The sequence below is a fragment of the Macrobrachium rosenbergii genome, chromosome 5 (genome assembly GCF_040412425.1).
Source record: "Macrobrachium rosenbergii isolate ZJJX-2024 chromosome 5, ASM4041242v1, whole genome shotgun sequence".
Classification (NCBI taxonomy): domain Eukaryota; kingdom Metazoa; phylum Arthropoda; class Malacostraca; order Decapoda; family Palaemonidae; genus Macrobrachium; species Macrobrachium rosenbergii.
The window spans coordinates 15,811,702-15,839,201 of record NC_089745.1 but is presented as its reverse complement, the minus strand read 5'-3'; the positions used below and the strand labels follow the sequence as shown (position 1 = coordinate 15,839,201).

Sequence of the window (27,500 nt, the reverse complement as noted above, 5' to 3'; positions counted from 1 at the left end):
GAGTTTATTAATAATCACAAGGAAGTGATTTACATGGCACTAGTCTTTGCAACTGTCACTGTGGTTATAAAAATGCAATTAAATTAAGTTTAGTTTAATAAGAAAGGAATAAGAAAGGGATAAGAAGGTTACGGTTGCCTATGTCTTCTGGAACCAAAATATTTTCAAGTGTCAGATATGAACTCGAAATGTATGCACAAGGTTTGTACCTGGATGACAGTTCTGAATTAGTCCACTCCCCACAGTTTCAATCAGAGCTACCTAAATGTTTAAACTTGAAAGTCATTCTGAATTAATGATTACGACTTGGAATCGTCTACTAAAAGAGACAATGGGTCAAAACAAAACCCGACAACTGAGGTTACTCATTTTATTTTTGAATCTACTACGCTTAGTTCAATGGCTGATAGCGCCAATTGCAATTCAGCCTCTCTCATAACAGGAGCAATGAGGAGGATTTCATCTTCATCTCTGTCATGACAAGTTTCACTGAGAGCTGTATAAGGTGGCTTACTTGAGATCAAAATCTGATATGGCGAGGTTCAACTAAGTGAGAGTTGGTGTGGCTAACTGATAGTCCAAATCAAGTTTCAACTCAGCATAAAGAACCGGATTAAGCGAGTGCGCTGTCCCTTGCAAGGGCTACAGTGAAGCCTTGAAGAACAGCAAGGTGGATAATGACAAAAGCTCTCCGGTCACGGCAATGGTTTCAGTTTCAGGACCTTGTAAGGTGGACCCTGCCCAGTTGCTGCGGAGACTTGAGAGAACAACCACTTCACTACATCCACAGAGGCAATGGTACACATTCCATAAATCTATAAAATCTGGCTTTATCCAAGATAGCTGAGACCTTGTTTCCCTTGGTCAAGATCAGATGTTAAAGACTGGAGGTTGGGTCAATAAGTAGGCTGGCTTCTGTACAGAACACAAAAGAATATGGAATGAACTGGCTGCTTTAGAACCAGTTAAACAATGTATCAGCAATTGCAAGTGGGTTGGTGACACTAATATTACATCAGACACTGATGTGGATGGCTTAAAATCGGTTGCAGGGTTTTGCCTTTATATCAGGCTCGATATATTTGATTTTAACGTAATACAGTTACCTGGGTATTACTTTCAAAACAGATTCCGACTGGGTTGATAACAATAATGAGTACTGTTTCGGACCTATTTCCAATTACTCTTTATGTAACTGAGTTCACCTGAATAATTCCCTCAACTAATTCCAAATCAGTCTTTAATATGGCTAAATTTAAAAATTACCTGAGTTTCCAGTGAAATTCAAATTTTTTTTAAACGATTATGGATTGGTCCAACTAATTGAAAATCCCACTGCAATTAGTACGACCCTAAATATGAATGGGCCATCGGGACCTATTTACAGTTAAAGTTTATCATGAACAGTTCCGGAGAACTGATGGTGTTCCTTTCCTAGCAATGCTGTCTGAATGTGGCTTATTGTGCTCACATTGCAAATCCACTCTAGTTTCATTTCCAAGTGTTACTTCACAAATAATTTTTTTTTGTCATAAAATGGTTATAAATGGTTATAAACAATCCTTAAACAAGCCTTAAGTTGCTGAAACTTACAGCATGCCATATTCGAAATTCAGTGGCTTGGGTCTGGTGAATTACTTTTTCTACCGGAGTTAAGAACTACGTCATTTCTCAGCACAGAGAGGCAGGCAGTTTTGGACCTAATTTCTCAGGAGGGGAAGAATTTAACTTTAACTTATGGGTCTGTTGTGAGGGGCAGAGGGATACAGTGTACCCTGGGCGCTACTAGAGGGAATGCTTATGTAAGTTATGTAATATGAATTTGCAGATGAATCATTTGGAAAAAAAACCTTTATGAGATCCAATTAATTATTTCGCTTGTGATCGAATTAAAACTTTACAATAAATGTCAAATTACGTATTTTACTATTACAGTAAGTTCTAATCAAATGCCATTTTGCTATCTACATTTATATTAAGAAAGTCTTAAAGGCGATTGAATTGCTTAGCAAGCGTCCGAAGAACAGAACGCCTAGAGAGAGAGAGAGAGAGAGAGAGAGAGAGAGAGAGAGAGAGAGAGAGAGAGAGAGAGAGAGTTTCAGACGAAAATACAAAAGAAATGAAGATGCATCAGCACAGACGAATAGTAATTCAAGTTGACGATGTACCTAATTACCTTTGTCTCCTCTTACCGCGCATTACTTCATCTCCAGAGTCACAAAATTCATTATTATTTTTCCTCATAACATTTGGAGATAGTTAACGGGCTGTTTGCCTTAATGCAATTACCCTCTCGGGGTCCAGAAAACTGTTCACACAGGGGAACTTGAGGCCAGAAGATCAGAGGTCGACTTCCATAATCGAGAAGACTTCGTAAAAGGTTAAGCACTTTCAACACTTTACTTATTTACAAGTGTAAATGGAAAAGGTGGCCCTCAATTTGCGAGGGTTTTAATGGCTTTTTTCTTTCCATTGTATTGCCAAATTTTGGATTTCTCCTCCTCCTTCCTTTTTACTTGTTTCTGTTTTCCAAGGGTCTGAACTAGAAAAGGGCATCATCAGGTTGCCCGTCCCACCGGCCTCTAAGTTTAAAAAATAGCAACTGTATGTTAAAGCCAGTTCCATCTCAGAGCTGATGTTGTCTTCGTGACTTTATTTTTATCACTTTTTATCACATCAACAAACAGTGTCATGGAACAAATCAAAAAGGTCATCATGCAAACAAGCAAGAGAAATACAACCAAAACAAACAAGCAAATCGATCACTCAATGAAAACAAACAAATAAATATGAAGAAACGTAAACATCATTTGAGAAATGTCAAACGAGTTAAGGGGACAGTGCATAGTACTTTAAAGTAAATAAGCATTACTATGTCTCTTAAGTTGCAGTGTCGAAGAACACAGTCGGTGCGACGCTAGTTTAAGTGCCAACCAATCAATTAAATATCACATTTAATACCAAATAACAAGCCCCTGCTCGTGGTCTTTATGAAAAAAAAAAGAATGATACGGCCCATAATTCTATTATAAGGGCCTTACTGTTAACCAAGTCAGTCTCAACAGGTCTGGACTAATAACCAATGGTAAGGTTATTTTGCTTGTAGCCACTGAGGTTTTATAGGGAATCATTTGGACTGAATCATATCCCGCCAGTATATTGGCTATTAGAAAGCAAGTACTTAGGGTCAATATCATTTCACAGAATTTCAAGGTAAACTTCTGAAAGTACTGCAAGAACAGGATGGTCTATGACTGCTTTAACCAGTACTTACACCCTTATTTGGGACAGCCATAGTGTTTCGTAACTTATTTTTCCTGACTTTGGGATAAAGTGCTCTGGGCACATTGTTATAAAATAATAAATAAAACAGGAACTGTAATTAGCAAATATTTAATCATGCTTGTTAGTCAGCCGTAAGTTCGATCCAATAAATTCACCTGTTTAGAATATTTCAATAATAATCGTATGGAACATCCGCCTTTAATAAGTATTCCCTTCATAACCTTCTTCTGATTCCTGATATCGTGTTTGCTCACGGGATGGACAAAATGCACTCAAAGGATCAACCAACGACCTACAAATATTTGCTTTTCCTCTTGAATCTTTAATTTTGTATTTATTAAAGAATTAGCTGATTTATCACACCTCCCCAGGATGGCTTTTGCCATGTTTCGTCTGCGGACATCCAAAACTCTTAAGACACATTGTCTCAAGTGCAAGGAGGCCTGCAGTACTTCAATACTATGAAAAAATAAATTTGTTAAAATTCTCTTCTCTAATTTCAGTCATGGTAATTATGAGACAACAATGGGGTCTCTCTCTCTCTCTCTCTCTCTCTCTCTCTCTCTCTCTCTCTCTCTCTCTCTCTTTCTTTCTTTGTGGATCAAGGTGCTAGAGGGCCTTCAGGTTTTGAAAATGTGAAAGATAACCAATATCTTTATGCTTTGAACGCGTGACTAATAATCCTACTCATTAATCCACTTGATATCGATGAGTTTTTCTGCTGCTTTTTAAATCATAATCAAGACACACAGTTAAGGGTTATCAGGGAATGATTTGAATATTAATTTAAAGATAAATGTGTCGACCAACCCAAAGCATACTGTATACTGAACCTAAACTCAAATAAAAATAAGAAATGGGAGAAAGATATCCTGTTTATTTTTGTTTCTTTTACTGACATGTCCCAATCTCTTTCTCCTTTCGTCTTCCCTGAACTTTTTTTTTGATTCTTCTCCTTTTTCCTCTTCTTCGGTCAGATACTTTTATGTAGGACTGTAGGATTTCTACACTAAGGAAACTTTCTTTGAAAGTTAATTAATGTTCTTTTGGCATTTATAAAAATGTATGCGCAGCATAACAACAATAAAAACGACAGTAATAGTTATTAGACAGCATGCCCCACCAGTCTTTGTTTTAAGAACAGATTAATGGCAGATTTAAATAAAAAGTTTTCGAACTTTCTCTTTTATTCCACCATTCACCTCTGTTCTTCTCCCTTTCCCCCCTGCACCTTCACTCTCTGCTCTCTGCCTCTCTTCACCCTCACCTTTCCCTTCTCATATTTCGCTGTAACCTAAGATGTCAATCAATCAATCAGTACTGTGGGTTCTCTGCAGCATCCCACGTTTTTCTGTTAGTTTCTTTCTGTTACCTTTGTCCATTCCATTTTCTCTCTACTGACTTAGCTGTCTAACTTGTCAAACATTACAGGGATTCAATTATAATTCCCTTAATTAAGAAATATGCTCAGGATGGGTATTTGAGAAAGTAAAGAAACTTAATTCAATTATATTTTTCTTAAATGTAAATCACTTGTTTTTATGGCATTGGACTGAAGGAAAAGGTAGAGGCCGTGGGAAGGGGAAGGTAACAATGGGCAGGAAACTTCAGCAAATCTAATGTCAGGTTACAAGTCTGGAAAAACAGAACCAACAATAGAATTCTAAAGCTTGGTTCTCACAAAATAAATGATGGAAGAGGTGGTCATGTTTAACACCCCCTCCTCTCTCTCTCTCTGCAAACCAATAAGAAAAAGAAAAGAGGGCAAGGATTCATTCCCGAAGTAACTTATGCAAAGAGATAAATCAGCTTCCAGTAGTTTGTTAAGCGGTTTTAAATCACGTCCCTTCTTTCCGAAGAGGGCCCTTGGCCTCCCTTCCTTTCTGTGTTTGTTCGTCTGTATGTGTGCGCGTTCCATATTCTGTATTTCTTCCTACTAAGCCAAAGACTGTTTCGATTTTTCGCTCATTTCGAAATCTGGTTACTTTTTTTTACTAGAATGTATGGATTTCAATAGCCATAATGACCCCTTGACTTCTCTATTTCTTCACACTTGTTTGGATAAGCTTGTCAACGCAGAGCCTAAAATCCAAACGAAGAAACAGACGAAGAAGTTAAAGAGGTCACTGGGGTTTTTACAACACTCATATGTACTTCATTTTCGGTTTATTTTTTCACTCTAATTTCCACTTCCTGTCGTGGAAAAGATTTCTTCCTGTACTTTCATTTTGCAATTTAAATTTCCTTTCGGCTCATGTTTACAAATCGACGTACTTTGTCATCATTAGAAAGCCTTTTTCATGGCATGCAGCTGGACGTGTCAGTTAATTTTTTCAGACCTATATCGTTTTACAAAATGTAAACGGATGTTTCATAAATGTTCCTTTGCCATATAAATAAAAAAAATTCATTTAACAAGGATAAAACTTTCATCCTTTACTTCTATCAAACACTTTCATTTAACAAATGAATGTAAATGATTATTTACTGCCTCCTACTGCGCAGTTTGTTTCATAGATAAAATTAAATCATACTCCAATATCACGGAATGCCTGGCTCAATGTCATTTCTGACTGACCTTCTTTTGTGTGGGTTTTTCAACACCTGTATCGTGTTTACTCTCGGAACACCTGCTTTCTCTGTTGACGTCTTTCATTAAGAAATGCCTTAATGAGGTTTTCGTGTTCCTTTTTATTGACGATTCGTAATGCAAAAATAGTATTAAGTCTTACTTATTCCAATGTATCCTGGTGACGGATATATACACATACAAATATTATAATATATATACTGTATATATATATATATATATATATATATATATATATATATATATATATATATATATATATACATATACATATACATATATATTTGAGAATAGTTACCAGCCTCGAGCTGGGGAGTTAAACAGTGGGCCTAGCGACACACTGAACACGTGTCATATGCACTGGGACCTGTCTCCCACTGGCTGTCGGCCTAAGAAACAGGAGATGGTCAGGCACAGGAGGACTTTAACTTTTAACTCAATTTAACATATATATATATATATATATATATATATATATATATATATATATATATATATATATATATATATATATATAATGTATGTATGACTGGATCTTAAGTGCAATTACTTTAAAATGGGAATTTCGTGAAATACAATTATATTTGCTGTCAAGGGAAAATCCAGAAGTATCCAAGTATGTTTTTCGGAATAACGATCAGGGTTCGCAAACAAATGTAAACAAGAAGCGACGCGAAATGTGCTAATAGCCCACATTAATTAATTGCTAATTTGTATTGACTGGAAAATCATGGCAAATTACTGCAGCCTAAACTCTCACAAGTGCCGTTTTATGAGCAGAAAAATGACTCTCTGGAGACATTCCATTACCACCAAAGTTGATTTACCACCTCGTGAAGGAAGTTCCTCCTCCCTGCATTACCGCTGTGAGGTAGTGTGGGCGAAACGCTCATCAATCAGTAATATGTCTCACTGAAAATCATTCAGGTTAACAGGACATAGATGAATACATGAAAAGTCATGTACACTTTAATGTTGTGTGGGAAATAGAGAGATTACTGCAGCAACTTCTGTGAATGAGGCCATTTTGGTCCACACAGAGGAACCAAACAGGTGTTAGAAGATGATTGGCTCTTGAGACAGTACGTGTGTGTGAGCATGTGGTTCTAACAGTAAAGCAAGACAGGTGCCTCGTCCCCTTTAATGAAGGGAGTTCGAATTTCACTTTATAACACGGATGTTATAAATTAAATGCGGACTCCCTTCATTAAAGGGGAAAAGTTAAACACCAGAGCATATGTTTTAATGCACATATTAAGAAAATTACGAACTCCTAACCTCTTAGGTTCTTAGAGATACGCATACAGCAAAAACCAGATTAAATTAGTATAGACAGTCTGTCAAAAACACGAGGCACCTGTCATACGTTACTGTAAGAACCACATGCTCACACACGCGCTGTCTCAAGAGACAGTCATCTTCTAGCACCGGCTTGCTCCTGTGTGAACCAAAATGGCCTCATTCATAGAAGTCGTTGCAGTAATCTCTCTATTTCCCACACAGCATTAGATTATCATATGTCCCTTTACTGTAAAACGAACCCGAAAGGGACTAACTTGAGTCTATAAAGAGTGGGCAGATTCTGATCACGGGAGTGGTGTAAACATCTTTTCAAATAACTCTGGATTCAAAATTTAAACTCAAATCATCTCATAATGGTATTTTAGGCCACAATGTCCAAAAGCATCAACCATGACGAAAAAGTGGATGCTATTCAGCTCATTCCAAACGTCTGGCTGTCACAGATACCCGAGACTGCAGAGTCATCAGTGCTGGTTTAGTAAACACTATTTTGACTGGTATCTTTGAGATAAGCCAGGTGTAAGATGAACCACGCATGTTGACACCAGAACAGGCTGACCTGAATGACAGCTCAGGAAGATATTACCCAGCACAACATTTACCAAGCACTTACTATATCAGTGACTAGCGTTTCTTCAATGATACATTATTATCAGTTATGCGTTACAAATGGTACATTTTCAAGTGACTCGTGGCAGTTTACTTTGATAAAAAAGAATAATAATGTATCGCTTGGAAGTTTCGTAAAAAAAAAAACCTTCCCGGCGTTATATAACTCATTATTAAAATAGAATCTTTTGAATGACCTTAACAAGGTTACCTTTCTTCACAATCACTAACTCTGTCAGTTGCTGCGTTTATTCCGTGTCTTACTCGGTCAGTTTATGGTAGGCTCTTCTGAAGCTCTACACTGTTGAAAGAAATATTCTTAAAACTGAACAACCTGCGGCAGCCATTGCCCCTCAAATTAAGCAGGACACAGGGATAAAACTGTTTAATCGGACATGTCTTCTGAAGCTATGTCATGTCCATCACTGTAAGGAAAAACACAAGAGGAAAGCACAGGATTTCACATTCTGCAAGAGTGGTATGAAAACAGGTCAGACAAAACCCTCGAATTCGCAAATTCTACATCTCCAGACGAACCTTGCCTGTCAGTCACTGAAATCTACTCTGCTTTAGATTGCAGCTCGAACGAAGCATAATAAACCTTTTTATTATAGTTTTATAGTTTTACTCCTGACTACGTTAGTGCATATTCATTTGCTTCATGATTTATCTCCATTTATTTGCATATATTTTTTATCGTCCTTTTTCCGCTATGTCATCCTTCATGTATATACAGTATATTCTCGTCTGTGGAAGCTCGCTTGAGAGCAATAGTCTTTAAGGCTTGACACATTTTCAGCAATAATAATTCCGAAGGCGTGTCGACATAGAATATATAGAGTTCTCAGAAGCAAACCTAATTTCCTTTATCTAACTGAATACTTCATCGACAAGAACGTAGAATTATTCTCCAAGATTTTCCTATATCATACGGTTACGTAATTCAGCTAATAATATCTATAACATATATATATACATACACACACACACACACACACATATATATATATATATATATATATATATATATATATATATATATATATATATATATATATATATATATATATAGTATTTATTAGATTGTATGATCGTTAAAATCCTCCTAAAGCATAATTCCTGAATACAATATGACATTGAAATCATACCAATATAAGGATAATAATGATACAAATCTAATCCGATTTGCGGCCGAAATGCATGATAATGATTATATTACATATTGCATTAGCGAGAGGTGAAAAGTGATATGTGCTTTCAGCAGACTATCCCAGCGAATCACGCACTTTTTCACTAATATAATAATAATAATAATAATAATAATAATAATAATAATAATAATAATAATAATAATAATAATAGCACCATCAAAACTAACGAGAAAAAATCTTATAACATCGTCCACCTTCTCTCTTATTTGGAAATCTGACAGTAATGGTTTGGAATAATATAGAATATGTTATTTTTAACCGATATTGCATTAATGGTATTGCCTCGTTTCATAACCAATAATCGTAAATTAAAACAAGGCTGGCATTATGCTAGCGTGAGAGAGAGAGAGAGAGAGAGAGAGAGAGAGAGAGAGAGAGAGAGAGAGAGAGAGAGAGAGTTTACTGGGATTGTAATCAGATGGACATGAAATGGTGATGATGACTAATAACGATGAATCACAGTTTGATTTAGTTATATTCTTTTGAATAAACATCCCTTCCTTTGCGTCATTTTGCAAAAAGACCTCACTTAGATCAGTGATAAGCTGTAGGGAAAAACGCATGATTTTGTTTTTTATAATATGTCATTTTCTATATGTAACAATAACACTAAATTTCACTGGTGATAACTATTCTTACGAAAAACCTTAATTTTCTCTCATATCCTGCTGAACAAACTTTTATCTACATTTCCGTTAACAAGATTAATTTCATCTGTGATATGTTATGCATAACCATTATTTTAGCTATATCCTGTTGAATAATTCTCATTTCAATGTGATATTCTATTGAATAATCTAACTGCCATGTAATTAAATCTGCTGAATTACCCTTCTCTTCCATTATATCATGAACAACCATTTTTTCTTCAGTGACATTTTCTTGAATAACTCTACTTTTACCTGTTATATGTAAATACCCAACAACTTTCATTATTTTGTTCATTTTTCAATGATACGACAATGAATAACCTTCACTTTCACCTTAAGATATTCTGCTGACTAACAGTGATGTTTTTAAGGTATTCTGTTTTGCTTAGGAAGCTCATTATTAGTGGTTCCTTGCAGAAACCTCAGCTTTCTGTGAAGCTCTGTTGGAAACCCTCCGTTCTTCTGTGACATTCTATTGGATTAATCTAATATATTCTGGAATTTACTATTAGATAATCAGCTTAGTAAATAAACTACTTACTTTTCTTTGAAAATAGTTTTTTTTCTATGATGGTTCCTCCACTACTACTCATTTAGCTTTGATAAGCTGCTGAATATAACTAGGCCTAATTTCCCCTTTACTCCTTCACAGCAATCGTCGCCGGCTGCACAGCTGCTGCTGTGTGTGCTGTCATTGGCGCCGGCATGTGTTGGTACAGGTAAGCTAAATTTATCTTCAAATATAACATTTTCTATTTTTCTTAAATAACAATGCATATTCCATGAAAGATTAATTGTTTTATATATTCTTATTTTAACTTTTACTTTTATGTACGTGAATTATGTAGTTCAGAGGAATATGTACACATATGCGATAGCTTTGATATATGTCCCATTGTCCCCACATACAGCTAATCTGCATAAAAGCATGTGTCAATCTGGAAATGGTTGTGACAGCAAAATAACGCATAATAATAAAAATATTCTTAACGAATACTTATAACAAATACATTCCCATCTTATTTCATTCTTATAATTTCATAAAATAATACACTTCCATGACAACTTAAAACTGCTACTACCTGGCTGGCGTTCACAAATCAATAAACACAAGTGCAGTATACATTTAACGCCAGTCAGTTTTTTCACCATTCCTTCACTTATATCCAGCTTCCGCCAATGCTTGTGAATATGTAATTTACCTAAAATTAGGTGTCTCAGGTCAAATTACAAAATAAGCCTTGTTATATAAGCTTTAAAATTCTCTCCAGGCAAAGGAACGAATCCATTATCAATGAAAGTCCCGTTTTCTTTGATCGTACCCATTTTCTATGAAGCTTGATTTTCTTCCACAGAGAACGCGCGTTTTATAGGTAACTATAAAAATTAAGACTGGTGATTAAATTTTTTTTTCAAACTCTTAAGTCTAAAGCACCAGTTGCTGAAACGCTATAATTCTTTTAGCAATCAGACTTTACGTCCTTTCATATTTCAGGGTCATTAAGATTTCTTAAAACATGATACTTCTTACTAACAAGTTCTTTCCGTTCCAAATATTCCGAACAACCTGGCCCATAATATCTCAAAAGCAATTGGACTTGACGTCCTTGATGAGTGTTAACAAGCAGTTTAATTTTATTTTACATTGCGCAGCATATGGATTTTCTGGTCTTGATTCTCAGAGCAACGAGACTTCATGGAACTTGATAATTCGTGGATATCAACAAGGTGATATTGGTCAACGATAAAATTTGTTGTCTTTTGATATCGCACAGCTACTAGGCTTTATAATCCGTAATACTTCGTAGCATCTAGACAATTCATCCGTGATAGTTGATTAGTTGTTCTCTGCTATTTCTCGGCATCTGGAATTTTATATTGACAGTGGTATTTCAGACTAGCTGGTACTTTTAAGACTTTACAGTGTCTGACATTTGAAATAAGCAGTGCACAATGGAATTTGTCATTTTGTATGCAGCCATGGTTACTCAACTTTCAATTTCCGAGTTTTGGCATTATACATCTTCACAACTTTTCATCCTTTATTTTAACAGTAATTGGATTTTGTGACTTTTAATATTCGAAATTACTGTTTTTGTGACACCATTATATTCACAATAATTTGGCTTTGTAATTTTAATATTACAGTTACTGTTTCAACCCTCATATTCACAGTAACTGGGCTTTATGACGTTTAATATTCACATTAAATGATTTTTAATAATAATAATCAAATGGCTTCAAGGTCCTTAGAATTGCAAGTAAAATGGCTTCCTGGTATTAAATGTTTCCAGTAATTATGATTATTCTTTGTGCCTCTTAACTTTGCAATGATTGGGACTCTTCGCTATTAACATTCGAAATAACTGGCCTCCATGGCCGCTGATTTTCACTTTTACTAGACTTTATAAACCCTAATAACGACTAATATTCATATTCAGAGTACTTCGACCTTTAAAGGATTAACACTCATATTATCATGACTTTGTGACCCTCAGTACTACTACGAATTTGCTATTTTAACGATTATTTCATTAAAGATTTGGTATATAACACTTAACACTGCATCACATTTACTTGGCGTTATACTTTTAACCTTAACACTAATCGGCTTAATTTTCCCCACAAATGTCTCTGTGGACTTGAATATTTGCTGCAACTGACATTTACAACACTTCCTTATAACTGGGCATTATGGTCCTTGATATTTACAGTGAATGGGCTACTTGACTTTCTGGTCACAACAACTTGGTTTTAGTAATATGAACAAGTACAGTAACTGGACTCCATGCCCGGATTATGCAGGAGACACTTGGTCATTTCAACCAGGTCTAAATAATAATCTATATTATACCAAAGATTTCCCATTCTCATATAAGTTTTATTAATTAAATCCCAGTTGAACTTTATAAAAGGCAATCTGTAATAAAGCAAAATTATATAAACTACATTTTATTGTTCTTAACATTACCAGTAACTACGTTTCAAGGCTTATAATATTAATAGCAGGTGGGTTTTACGTTTTGTGTATCGAGAGCAGCTAGGCCTTATGGACTTTGCTGTGCACAGTAACTGGGATCGTGCCACATATTATTCAAATGAACTGGCCATCAAGGTTCATGATACTTACAGTAACTGACTTTTGTGTCCCTTTACATTTACAGTAACTGACCTTTGGGTCCCTTAGATTTGACTGAACCTGGGCTTATGTCACTTAAAATTCATTGTAACTGGCGTATGTGGCCTTTACATGCTTACAGTAGCTGGCTTCTATAGCTCTTAATAACAGCAGCAGTAACTGGCCTTAGTGTTCCTAAGCAGTTCCTGAAACTGAGCTCATTGTCCTTAAAGTCCATAGTAACTAAACTTTGTAGTCCTTAAAATTCACAGTAGCTGGACTTTGTCATCTCCAATATTCGCAGATACAGAATTTTATGGTTTACAGTAGTCGCAGTAACAGACCCTGGTGTTTCTTAACAACTTCTGAGACTGGCCTTGCTGTCCTTAAATTCATAGTATCTGGGCCTTATGTGCCTTAAAATTTACAGTAACTGGACTTAGTGGCCTTTAAGATTCAATATATGCTCTTATGGCCACGATAACTGTAATTAAGTGTTCCTTAGCAATTCCTGATCTGGCTTGTTTTCCTAAAATTCAGAGTAACTGGACTTTCTGGTGTTAAATATTCTTGTGACTTTTGGTAGTCACAATAAATACCTTCAACGTTCCTTAAAAATGACTGAAATTAGGCTTAATATCTATAAATTTCATACTACCTAGGCTTTGTGGTTCTTAAAATTCGCAATAGCTAACCTTCGTGTTGTTAAAGCTCACAGCAACTGACATTCGCAGTAGTCAGCCTTTGTATACAGGCCTTATATACCCAAACATTACAGTTGAAGGCTTTTGTAGCCCTCAACATGACAGTAATGGCGTTTGAGTTCCCAACATTGCAGTGACAGCCTTTGTGACACTGAACATTCATTACAACTTGAGCTTTGCATCCTGTAGTGTTCACATTAACAAACTTTACGATCACATACATACTCTGGTTGAATATATAAGCATAAATTGATAGCAGGCGGATAAATAATCGCACACACGAGCAGATAACGAAAGAGCGTATCAGGTAGATGGAAGTGAGCATTTGCTACAGAGAGATATGTTAGCAATCAAAACTCCTGCCTATCTGCTATTATACTTAATTATTCTAAAACGTTAAAATATGCTTTCCGTAGCTAGTGGACGCCATTTCAATTTTCTTCCCATCTTCCATCACTTAAAAAAAAGAAGAAAACTTTTGACTAGATAAAAAACAAGCATGAGTCGCGTGTTTACAGTCCTTACATTTCGGTGAAACTTGCAATAAACCATAAAAAACTACTGCATGTGACAAAGACCGATAATGCAACCCAAAATACAATGGAGTGTAAGCAAACAATTTAAAATTCGCAGAGGCAATTCTGGCTGTATGCAGGCAGCTGTTTCTTTAACGAGCTATAACCAACATTCTTGTGGCGTGAAGCTAGCAGCATTATCCCAGAATCAAGGCTTCGAAACTCATAAAAGGCTTCAGGAGTCTGGTACTAATGCTAATGGGACATACTAAAAGCTGAGCACCCAGCCTCATTTCAACAGGAAGCCTATACTGACTAATTTGCATAAAATGGCAAGTAGTGGCTTAGTAATTCTGCAAATCATTCATTCATATTTTTAATGAGAATGAAGAAATATATGATAATTTTGTAAGTCACTCACCGTATCCATAAATACGGCACGGAGACAGTATTATTATTATTATTATTATTATTATTATTATTATTATTATTATTATTATTATTAATCAAAGTGGTCAGGAATTCATATGAACAAAGCTGGAACAAGCACTCACAGAACAAAATGCCCTTGTAGAAAAAAAGACGAGAAACATGTTGAGAGAATGATGAAAATAACAATATACGACCAAACATTAAAAGTTCACTGCGCTGAAGAATGGATAATAAAATGGAGATAAACGATGCAATCCAGATTTAAAGACTTTCGCTACGAAATACACAAAACGTTCAATTTCCTCGTATCCAGGTCCCCCTGCAGGTTTTCCCCTAGCAATAAATTCGAGACCCCTTCCAGCGTTCATTACCGAAGTGGTGTTTTTCCCTTAAAAGGGATATTTTTCGCTTAATATATATCGCGTCCAGTGGCCAGAGGGATAGAAGTCTCCCTGGGGAATATTATCCCCAAGATAGATTGTGATTGCTCTCTCTCTCTCTCTCTCTCTCTCTCTCTCTCTCTCTCTCTCTCTCTCTCTCTCTCTCGGCATGCAAACCTTTGAAAATTTGAACAGGCACACTGTTCAGAGGAAATATTGCGAACAGGGAACGGTCTTTAGGGCTTGAGAATGTACACACATCAATGTGCACATTCTGAATAATAATATCATACCTGTAATAAAGGAAAGACCTTAATACTCTAGAAACCAGAGTATGCGCGAGCCAGACGTGACTGGTACTTTGTTAAGGGAACTATACGCATAGTAAACCTTTTGAATTGGTGCATATAGCGGCTAAAGGTACTGAAGTTTTCTAGATTGGACTGGATTATAAAATTTAGGCCACAAGCCAAGCGCTGGGATCTATGAGGTCATTCAGCGCTGAGAATATTGTTGAAAAAATTGTTAGGAGAGGGCGAAAAGTAAGATGGAAGAGAGAATATAAATGGAAGTATAATAAAAGGAATGAAAGGCATTGCAGCTTGAGGCCGAAGGGACACAGTAAAGAACGTAAAGTAATGCCTACAGTGCACCGCATGAGATGCATGGACAGCGCTACTTCCGTACAGTGCTGAAGTTTTCTGCTAATAATGTTCATCCATGATTCTGCAACCTAAAAGATAAACATGGCTTTTCCTCTTTAACTACCTCTGTTAGGACAAGGCTTACTAATAATGATAATCCATGAAAATCTCATAATTGCATGAGTCACTAAAATGGTGAAGAAATCCGCAGTGGTGTAAATGTTTAATATATATTTTAGAAATATATTCACAAAAGAGAGTTTTCGAAAACCTGCTCGTTTCTCCTTCTCAATCAATTGAGAAGGAGAATCGAGCAGGTTCTCGAAAGCTCTCTTTTATAGACATATTTCTAAAATATATATTTATACATACATCTACCCCACTGTGGATTTCTTCACCAATAATAATAATAATAATAATAATAATAATAATAATAATAATAATAATAATAATAATAATAATAATAATAATAATAATTAGATTTTAACTGTATCTCTTCCGATGTAAAAGTACTACTATTCAGCACCGATAGTACATGATGCAAATTCGTTTGCATGTAACTTTTACTTGACACTAACAAGTGACCTTTAAAAACACCTTAAGGTAGTAAGCTGTTTTTACAGAAACACAATCACCAACCCCTAAGAGATCTCACTAAACAGTTTCATTAAAATAACACTAAACGAATTGCTGACCCGTCAATTGACCTGTGACTTTGAAAAAGGTAATAAACAATCGCTAGATTATTTTGATCTTTTAACGGGTTGCAAAACACGGATAATACCAACGATGGATAAACATAAAAGACATCCACTGTAATATTTACTGTACCTTTCTTACTAAGAGTCGAATCGTGTTTCGTGCTTATTACCCGGCTCAGTTTTCAATAATATGGAAGAGAAAAATCTTCTTCGTTCTTTCTACTCTTCATTCTACCGATTTTTCTTCATCCTGCTTCATTTATTCTCTCTCTCTCTCTCTCTCTCTCTCTCTCTCTCTCTCTCTCTCTCTCTCTCTCTCTCTCTCTCTCTCTCTCTCTCTCTCTCTCGCTGAATTTCACTTATCAATACCAGACGGCTGCACATGAGGCTTCCATACAAAGACACTTCAGTTATGCGAGGGTTTACCTTCCAGGCTAGAGTCAGGTTAGAGATTTTTCGCAACAATGAGAGAGAGAGAGAGAGAGAGAGAGAGAGAGAGAGAGAGAGAGAGAGAGAGAGAGAGAGAGAGAGAATCAGATGGATATCCTAGTCATTATTCCAGGCCGTTCCCTTATGTTATCAATATTCGATGGTATATGTTTTGACTAAGATCTGATCGCCAACCTCCCCACCGCCCTTTCTCTCTCTCTCTCTCTCTCTCTCTCTCTCTCTCTCTCTCTCTCTCTCTCTCTCTCTCTCTTCGAAGTAGGGTGGGACTCAGTACACACGACTGAATACAAAGAGCCTAATTCACAACTGTGGTCAACAGAAGCACAGTAGGTTTAAAGGACGTTGTCGTTACCACCTCGGTCCGTGCTGAAGATCAAACCCAAAATCATTCCTGAGAGAGAGAGAGAGAGAGAGAGAGAGAGAGAGAGAGAGAGAGAGAGAGAGAGAGAGAGAGAGAGAGAGAGAGAGAGAGTTCTCTTAAGTTCACATTGTTGATGAACCTCTCTCACATGATTAAAAGCTCGTCACCTATAAAGAAGCTTGTTAATTTATTCAGGAAATACTGAAGAATGAGGAGGGTTCAAAAACTGGCTGACTTTCGAGTTCGAAACTTTTGTTCAGCATCTATGTGACGACATTTATACCTTGCAAAAGAATATAAATTTTCGTTACTGAAACTAATGAAACTTGCAACAGGCCTTAGTTTTCACAAGAGTGACAATGCGTTACTTCAAGGTCCACCTGACGGTAGAGAAACGTCTCTCATGAAATAGAAATTTTGAGAATTGAGAAAGATAAATTGTGAAAATTGTACCTTTGGAAGATATTATCACGACTTGTTACACGGAACGAGATTCTTGCAAACATTTCTCTTCCGCCAATTAGCAACTGTTTCATTCGTACCGAGTTCTTCGTATTTTTCAAAAACAACCCAGCTGTCTTCGAAAGGAGCTGGCTCCAGAATAAATTCAAAACATCAGTCACTGCCACAATGAACAATTTTTGGCATTCATTAAGAATTGCTGAAGAGGTCTTAGTGAAGGGAAAATAACTATTGTGTGCTCTGAAATTATTCAATCATTTTCATCAAAGATTTAAATGATTCCTTACCCAAGTGACTCTCGAGAATCTCTGCGACCGAGTACCAATCACACAACCCTAAGTTATGTTGTAAGATCACTATGCTTAATCATCATCTTTTATTTGGGTATGGGCTAGGCGACGTTCGATTTTCCACATCATTTCATGATCATAAAAAAAAAAAAAAAAAACTTTAAAAAGTTTAAAGATAACAGACTTGTTAGAAACAGTCCATTGCCTCTTAAAGACCACACACACCTACACAGAAGCATCATCAGCAGCACGATAACTCGTCTTATGTGTGCTGCATATTTTGAATTCGTTCACGTTGCGTAATAAGAGTTAAATATCTCTACTGGTGACGTCAGAACTGCATCAAAATGGATTCAGATTGCATATAAATCTTGATGAGCATTTTAAATGCTAATACCTTAACACCTTCAACGTGAGTGTGTGTGTGTGTGTGTGTGTGTGTGTGTGTGTGTGTGTGTGTGTGTGTGTGTGTGTGTGAGAGAGAGAGAGAGAGAGAGAGAGAGAGAGAGAGAGAATTAAAACTCCCTGCTCAATAAAGTTAAACCATTATTGGCAGATAACAGGAAGTCTTATGCATGAAAGACAATAATTTGCGAAACGTATTGGTCTCTTCGTCAGCTATTTCCTTTGTCGATAATTTCATGAATATTAATATCCTTTTTCATTTCAATTTTTAATGAATCGACATGAGTTAGAGTTGGCTTTCGAACTATTTGGTTTATAGATATTGATATGGTATGTAATTTCTCGAATGTTCTTTTATTTATTTATTATTATTATTATTTATTATTATTATTATTATTATTATTATTATTATAGAACAGGGTTTTTTCAATTTTCTTCGTCCCATTTACGAGTAAAATGTAAACTTTCAAAGAAATCATCAGAAAAATGCCTAACCTTCAGAATGAACCATCATAAGGAGTCAGAACAAGAAATGTTAACATTTATTGGTAACCAAGATACAATTTTTAAGCCTTCATATGGAATCAACCGAAGATTTCTAATCTTTCCTAGAGAAAAATCGACCTAACACACAAAATGCCACTTATTTAACTTAAATCACTCAGGAGTAAATTGGTATTTTGTCTTAAGGTTTTTATCTCTTTCTCTCTCATATTCCTCCTTAAATGTAAAACAGTTTCAAAGAAAATTCAAGGTTTTGAATGCCTGACATCATAAAAGCTTGTGACCTCTTTCAAGTTATTATATTTTTACATTCTCCCCCCGGCCCCCATCTATGTTTACAGGCCACGCGTGAACTAATTAATTTCCTTCCTATTGAACAGTCGTAATTTAATATCTCAGAAAAAGAAGTGCTTTAATTAATAGCGGAACATTCTTAATCAAGTCAGCACAAGATGCCTGTGATAGGGTTCATTATAAGTAAATACACACACACACACACATATATACAGTATATATATATATATATATATATATATATATATATATATATATGTATATATACACACTTACACACATGTATATATACGTATATGTATGTATATACATATAGTGTATATATAATATATACTTTAATAATAATATAGTGTATATATATATATATATATATATATATATATATATATATATATATATATATATATATATATATATATATATATATATATAATGTGTGTGTCTCTAAACATATATGGGGGGGGGGGAAGAATGTAAAAATATAATAACTTGAAAGAGAAGATCACAAGGTTTTATGATGTTAGGTATTTAAAACCTTGAATTTTCTTTGCAACTGTTTTACATTTAAGGAGGAATATGAGAGAGAGAGAGAGAGAGAGAGAGAGAGAGAGAGAGAGAGAGAGAGAGAGAGAATACAAATTTACTCCTGAGTGATCAAGCTAAATCAGTGGCATTTTCTATGTTAGATGGATATAAGACTGTCGATTTTTCTCTAAGAAAGATTAGAAATCTTCGGTTGATTCTTGATGAAGGCTTAAAAATTGTATCTTGTTTACCTAAAAATGTTAACATTTCTTGTTCTGGCTCCTTATGAAGACTTAAAAATCGTAAATTGGTCCATCCTGAAGGTTTGAAATTTTTCTGATGATTTCTTTGAAAGCTTAAGAATGGTAGGCAGGTTCTACAGAAAAGCTAAAGAACCAAATGTTAATTCCTTATGAAGGCTTAAAAAGATATTCTGGATCCCTAATAAGGGTAAAATTCTTTGGATGATTCCTTATGAAGGCTCCAAAACTGAAATCTGGCTCCCTGGAATGCAAATGGCTTAAAATCCTGTTACGATTCCTGATGAAGGGTCATAAGTTTTGGTTCCCATTTGAAGACCTAAAATTCTGTTGATTCCTGGTTCTCCTAGGAGGATTAAATCATCGTTCGTTCAACCTCAGAACAGATTTCAAAGTTTGGAAATACTCTGAGTAGTATATTGATCAGTCCGGAAGGTTTTAAAACGGATGTTAGTCCACTGGGAAGGTTCAATGCTATCTAGCACTCCCGCTGGAAGAATGAAAACCTGTCTTCCTGGTTCTTTAGAATATAAAATATCAGCTAAAGGAGTGTTATTTATGGTTAATATAACTAACTGGTTTTTTACTTGAATTTCCATAGAATTCCGGTGGCAAAATCATGAGAAGTAAGTTTTATGGAAGCTAGGGCCAGTTGCTGTCATAAGGAGCTTAAAACCCACTTACCATCTGCCGCTCCATCATGAAAGCTTAAATACTGAACTGTTGCCGGCCTAAGGAGGCTTAAAGATCCGTTTGTTGGTCTCTTAGGAAGGCTTATGCACTAGATATCATATGCTATTTCTTTATACGTGTTAGACCAATTTCTGACGCTACTTTTAGAATGCTCAAAGCATTCTGTTACCCTTACGTAGGAATACTTAAAACGTCTGTCTTGTTTTAACTTGTTTTAACTGCTTTTTATGAACCTGTGATATTCTGATACATGTCAAATTCTCACTCTATCGATCTCCAACTGGCTAGAGAAAGGAGGCATCATATATAATATAAACAGCAACCCCGAATTACAGTTTACAAATCTTGGAGCCTATGAGGTATCTTGCAGACGGTCTTTATGATGTGATGTTTGCGTGTTTTGTTATCTAAGCGTCCCGTGTCATTATAAAAAGCCTTCCCATCCGATAGAACCACACTCCACCGTACACAACCACACTCCCCCACCCCCACAAACTGAGGAATGCAGACGAGGCAAAAGCAGCAAATATGTACTCACGCATATGATCACGTATCACGCACGGACAAGCATTTTCTGCCTGGGCTTGTTTTTCTTCTTTTTTTCTCTCCTTTGTTCCTCATATTTTTCTTTACTTCTTTATGCGGGAGTGTTGGGAATGTGTTAGTAGAGGGGGGGGGGGATCTCGTATATGGTACAGGGGTGTTGAAATATTACTTGACGATTTCCAATATAAGAGGGAATGGTATCGTGACCAAGCAATGCAGTGAGTCATAGGAATGTAATGTACTTGGATACAGAGAGAGAGAGAGAGAGAGAGAGAGAGAGAGAGAGAGAGAGAGAGAGAATAATTTGTGAAAGGGGAAATCCTGTGAGTCACTGATATTAGAGTGAGAATGTGAAGAAGGGGTGGATGGATTACGACATAGTTCAATTTACACATCACTGTTATTTTTATGGATCTAAACTATGCTAAAAAAAAATAAACACAAAAAATTAGAGAAAACATTTAAAATAGTCAGAGTGTTTTAGTAAGGCTGTGTAGTACTTCAAAACATATTCCAAAAGATTTGTGGCTCGATCTGAAAATTTAAGCTTTTATGTATAAAAAATCAATGGCATGTAGCAAAAAAGGGGAGTATATCTCTGTTTATAACTTCCCAAAACATCTTTCAAATGTTAACGTAGTTATTTGTTTTTTAGTATATTAATTTATTTTCTGAGAGATTTATCATTGGTGTTGGTGGACAAACATCTATACATACGTCCATTTTCTTTTACTCATTTTGTTTATTTTTCGCCTTATATATGTCTTTACTTACATCTACTTTTTTCTTTTGTCACAAATAGACACATTATTTTGTGGACGCTGCTTTAAAAATAACTGCCATTTCGGCTTATTCCAAATGAATGCGTTCTTAATGAACAACAAAGAGACCTACAACAGCAACAACAATCATAAAGAAAAATAATAACGAGGAAATTACAGATATGCAGTACAGACAGTACATCCCAACCTAACCTGACCTTCCTTTTCTCCCCAGTTTACATTACTGTCTCACAAAGTCTTATGACTTGTTGCCAGTCACTTTGATAAAATGTAAAAAAAAAAAAAAAAAATCCTCACATAACATTTTGGTATGTTTCTTGGAAAATCCCTGGTGTGCTTCCTGACTTGACAGTGAAATGTTAAGCCAGTAGGTAGTCGACTGTTGGTGGGCTGCAGCTGATTTCAGACAAGAACAATAATAAAATCCACTGAGTATGGTACTTGAATGCTTACCCGAAGACATGGGCGCTAGCGAAAGCGGATGCCTAGGCATTGGCAGACTGTAAATATCTCATCAGTTTCCCTGGGGGAATCATAGTTTGTGCAAACGAGTAAATTCACAACTCAAATATTTGCCATGGGCTAAGGCAGTGGAAAGCAAACTCGGGTCAGCTATAATGAGACTGTGGAATTTCAAACAGGGTTCCTGAAGTAGCAAAAACTGCGGCAGGAATCATCGGATATTCTTCGGGTCTTAATTAAACCAAAGGAAATACAAAAAAGTAGAAAATAAAAAGTATAGTGTGTGCTAGACTTGTGGCTTATAGCCAAAAGGAATTGCCGAATCTATGATTTTTTGTACTGATAGTGCAGAAGCTTCACGCGCAAAAGTCTACGGTAAACACAACCCACATTTCACTACCTTCTATGAAAAAACTAACATCCACGGGAAAAACCTGCCCAGAATTCATTTTTCTAATAACCCAAAATTTTATATTTTCTCCCTCCCCAGAAGACAAATTTCTGTAAAAAAAATCTGATCGATATTTTTCAAAACTCTGTGCAGATTCAATACATAAAAATATCAAGTTCATATAGGAATATAGGTTTTTGAAAATTATGCATCATGTTGCAGAGGAGATTTCTCTTATGTGATAATTTTTACATAAAAGGAACTGGAATAAAATAGTACTTTAACAAACTGGAACCTTAACCTCTCTCTCTCTCTCGTAGAATGAAAGGGAAAGGGCTTTTAAACATGAGGCAATCTCAGCGAGAGAAGGCAAACGAGAAATTTGTTATGAAAAACGATGTTCATCATAAATGCAAACGAGAAATGAGCAAGAATCGTGCCTTAGCTGTTTACACGAAGGAGGAGCAAAGTCAAGATTTGCATTTTTAGAGGATAAACATTTTTCTTCTGATTTCACTCCAGCCACGCCAGCGTCTTGCAATATCCACTGGACAATTTTTTTTCTTTAGCTGTCTGATGAGAGAAAAAGATAAATTGGGCGGGGCCAAATCAGTCCTTGTCTCTGATAAGATCACTAGTGTCTTTTGAAACTAGTTTATTAAGTTTATGTAGGCACAAATGCACTATTAGTCCTTGATTTTTCCCCCTTTTAAATAGTAAAAGATATTTCAATCTGTGTGTGTGTGTGTGTGTGTGTGTGTGTGTGTGTGTGTGTGTGTGTGTGTGTGTGTGTGTGTGTGTGTGTGTGGTTTTGGTACGTCATCTTGACAGATTTCATATATATTTTGTAATTTCTGCATTTCTTGAAAGTCATCTCATACGCTGAAAGGGGTCGCTAGAGTTTACAATAAATTCTTTGAAATATTTGAATCTTTGGGTAGTCATCCTTTCAGACGAGAGAGAGAAGAGAGAGAGAGAGAGAGAGAGAGAGAGAGAGAGAGAGAGAGAGAGAGAGAGAGAGAGAGAGAGAGAGAGAGGAATGAAAAAAAAAGAAATTTAGAAAAACCAGATACAGAGTGTTAAAAACATTGGCAAACGAACAAAACGTCCTTGTCGAGGAAGGCGCCATCCTAACAAAGTAAAAATAAAAACACAACCCTAAGGATATTGGAATTCGAATGAATTTCCCATTTCCCAAAATAACTGAATTTAACGTCAACAATGTTTTGCAGATGTTGCCTCCCTTATTTTCTTCTCTAACAAAAGTGTTACTCACTCACACACACACACAGAAATGTTAGCATTTTAAGTAACAATTCCTATGATAAATTAAAACGTGATCATAAGTGAAGTTAAAGTCTTCCTGGGCCTCTGTAGGCTCATAGGGCAGGCGCTGATCTCCTGTTTCTTAGGCCGACAGCCGAGCAAATTAAAAATAAGTTTGCGAGAAAAGAACATTCAGATCGTATGAAATAGAAACATCTTGAGCTGGAAACATTTCCTACCACCAACCTCGCGTTACAAGATAAGCCGTTTGCTGTAATCTGGAGAAATTACGATACATGAAAATCCCCTCGCTGCAATATTAAAGCTCTGGTCGCAGTCATTAAAGCATATGTATGTATGTATGTATGTATGTATGTATGTATGTATGTATGTATGTATGTATGTATGTATGTATGTATGTGTATATATATATATATATATATATATATATATATAGTGTGTATGTGTATGATTGTAAGTTTCAATAACATAGCATGCCTACTTACTCGAAAAAGCAATGGAACTTGCATCCACCAGTTATGAATAACTGATTAAATATTCATAACTCTGGCCAAACACAACCATCCGACACAGTAAGACATTTTATAACTTCTGTAAATACATGCGAATGTAGCACAGCACACAAAGAAAATGAAAATTTGCGTTTCTTGAATTGACGTAAATCATTTCAACGCCATAATCATCACCGTTTCTTTTTCCGGTCTAGGCTAAAATTCCTTTTACTCCAGTGATTTAGCATAACGAGGCCGTATTTATCTGGCAAATTACCTACTAACCTACGTGTAATTACTGTAATTGCCTTGTCCGTGACGGAGTGCGTAGCTATTGCTTATTACAAACAGGAACGAAAGCGTACCATTTGGAAGGTCATTAAGATATGAAGTCTCGGTAATTCAGATTTTCAGTTCTCGTTATGCTGCTCTGCTCTAATTTGGCTTCACTTTTAAATGCGTCTCTCTCTCGACATAATTTCTTGTCAGGTTATTAAAGCCACAGTCATCATCGATATCATTTTTTATCTTTATCATTACTTGCTTGTTATTAAAATCTTCGTTGTTTTTAATATATTTACTGATGCATACATACATACATACATATATATATATATATATATATATATATATATATATATATATATATATATATATATATATATATATATATATATATATATATATATATATATATATATATATATATATATATATATATATATATATATATATATATATATATGTATATATGTGCGCCAACGTGTTTCTGTCTATCAGGAAATGCGCGCGCGCGAGCTCGTTCCTTCTTACATCTCACCGGTTTTCTAATACCCCTTATCTGTCCGGAGATTCGCTTTTCCATTTTTCATCCTTTCCCACGCGCCACCGTTTTTCTGGTATCGAATTATGTCCGCAGCCCATTCTCTCTCTCTCTCTCTCTCTCTCTCTCTCTCTCTCTCTCTCTCTCTCTCTCTCTCTCTCTGGTCGAGGCCTTCGCTTCAAGTCTCCCATCGCGCGACTTGCTTCACTGCCTCCGTGGAGGGAAATTTATCAAGGAACTGTGTCAATATACACAAAACGAAGAGACCTTGTGAGTTCTCACCCTCCCTCTCAGTTTTTGTTTTCATTTCATCAGAATTTCATTCTGTTATGACGCAATGTCCTTTTCTCGACTTTCAGCGTCAGTCCTTCCACGAAGACAGAGAGGGTGTGCATTTACACACGCACACACATATATATACACACACACACACACGTATCAATGTGTTTAATGTGGGTTTGCCAATAATTAAAACAAGAAGAATTACGAAACCGACAACATCATGAGAGAGAGAGAGAGAGAGAGAGAGAGAGAGAGAGAGAGAGAGAGAGAGAGAGAGAGAGAGAGATCTGGATAAGTAAGAGCCAGTTGCCTAGCTGAATGAGAAGCTACATGCATCAAAGTAAGGGAAAAAGAGAGAAAGCTTTTAACGGTAGCATAAAAATGAGTGACAAGACCCATTTGCTAATTTTAAGGTGAAGGAAGTTCTTAGTTTTGACGGCTAATTCATACTTTTCATATATTAGTAAACGGGGGGGCCTTTAGTGGCCGCCAAAGGCTTCTGCTTCTATGGTCACTAAAACCTTTATATTTATTGGCCACTGACGGACTTTATTTTGCTGGCCACTGGGGCCTTTGCTTTAGTTTCCACACACGAACTTTATTTTTGTGACAAATAAAGGCTTGTCATTTTACTTCAAGCTAAGTTTTTCTTTCTATCAGCGACCACCAAAGACCTTTATTCTGTTTGGCAGCAAAGGCCTTTGTTTCATGGTACAATGAAAGTGGCTGTTTTAGTGGCAGCTACAGGCCTTTGTTCAATCAGCTCCAACAGCGCTCAGATACAATGAGACAAAGTGTCACCTTGGATTTGCAAAGTCTGAAAGGTAGTGTCGCCCGCAATACACACATCATTGTATGAAAGGACAATGAAGGAACATCCCAGACGAAATGAATATGAGCGAAATACAATGAACGAAAAAAAAAAAGTAAGACAAAACGTTATAGAAAGACTGAAAAACCGCCACATCTCGCCAAACAATCGTGGCATGAAAGACACTTGAAGTGAAATTGCCGCTCATGAAAGACAACTTCAGTGAAATTAACGCTCATGAAAGACAATGTCAGTGAAATTAACGCTCATGAAAGACAATGAAACTGAAATTAACGTTCATAAAATACAATGAAAGTGAAACTGCTTCTCATGAAAGACAATGAAAGTGAAATTAACGCTCATAAAAGACTATGAAAGTGAAATTAACGCTAACAAAAGACAATGAAAGTGAAATTAACGCTAACAAAAGACAATGAAAGTGAAATTAACGCTCATGAACGGCAATGAAAGTGAAATTAACGTGCATGAAAAGACAATGAAAGTTAAATTAACGCTCATGAAAGAAAATGAAAGTGAAATTAATACTCATGAAAGACAATTAAATCCGCCCAACACAAAAAAAAAAAAAAATAAAAAAGCGCACAGCTTCAGCTTCAACCCGTAACAAATTCTTTGAAAAAAGCAAAGAAATAAAAAAAAGGACAAAATCTGAAAATCGGATCCTTTCGGAAAGACTTCTGGCAAAGAAATCCGTAAAATGGCCCGATTCAGTCATGCGTTGAAGAGCCCTTCTTATTGGGGCCTAAGGGGGGCGGGGTAGGGGTAAAGAGGCTAGGATACAGAAGGGGGGAGATGATGTAGGGGTGGTTAAGTGCCTATATGTGGCTTTAAGGGAAGGGGTTAGGGTAATAAAGACTGCAATAAGAAATGGGCCGTGGTTCTGCTTGTTTTTTTTTTATGTTCATACTTTACATTTCATCGTTATACTTTTGCGGCCATTTAATTAATTTCCTATTTCATGAACATGTTTCATATTGCACTTTCAGACACACACATATATATATGCATATATATGTATACATACATATACATATATTCATATTCAGCCTTGCCACAGCCTATTTAGTGACGTATATTGTCATATACATATATATAAATATACATATCTTCTTCTTATTTCTTCTTTTGTCATATAACCTTTTGTGACGCACTTTAAAATGACTTTTGAAGGACTTTATTTGAAGTTAGTATTTAAGGTGTGTTTTAAATTTAGATTTTT

At 35.9% G+C, this 27,500-nt stretch overlaps 1 protein-coding gene and 1 long non-coding RNA gene across 4 annotated transcripts in view; one reads left to right on the top strand and one right to left on the bottom strand.

The window, feature by feature from the left end:
• Window positions 1–27,500, bottom strand: part of LOC136838528 (uncharacterized) — a 595,187-nt gene that overhangs the window by 203,598 nt on the left and 364,089 nt on the right. The window lies entirely within an intron of this gene.
• LOC136838527 (protein cab-1) overlaps window positions 1–27,500 on the top strand; it is a 353,168-nt gene that overhangs the window by 176,047 nt on the left and 149,621 nt on the right. For both annotated transcript variants that reach the window (XM_067103617.1, XM_067103618.1), the window contains exon 5: window positions 10,300–10,366. In XM_067103617.1, coding sequence (XP_066959718.1) covers window positions 10,300–10,366 — 67 coding nt within the window. The remainder of the gene's footprint in view (window positions 1–10,299; window positions 10,367–27,500) is intronic.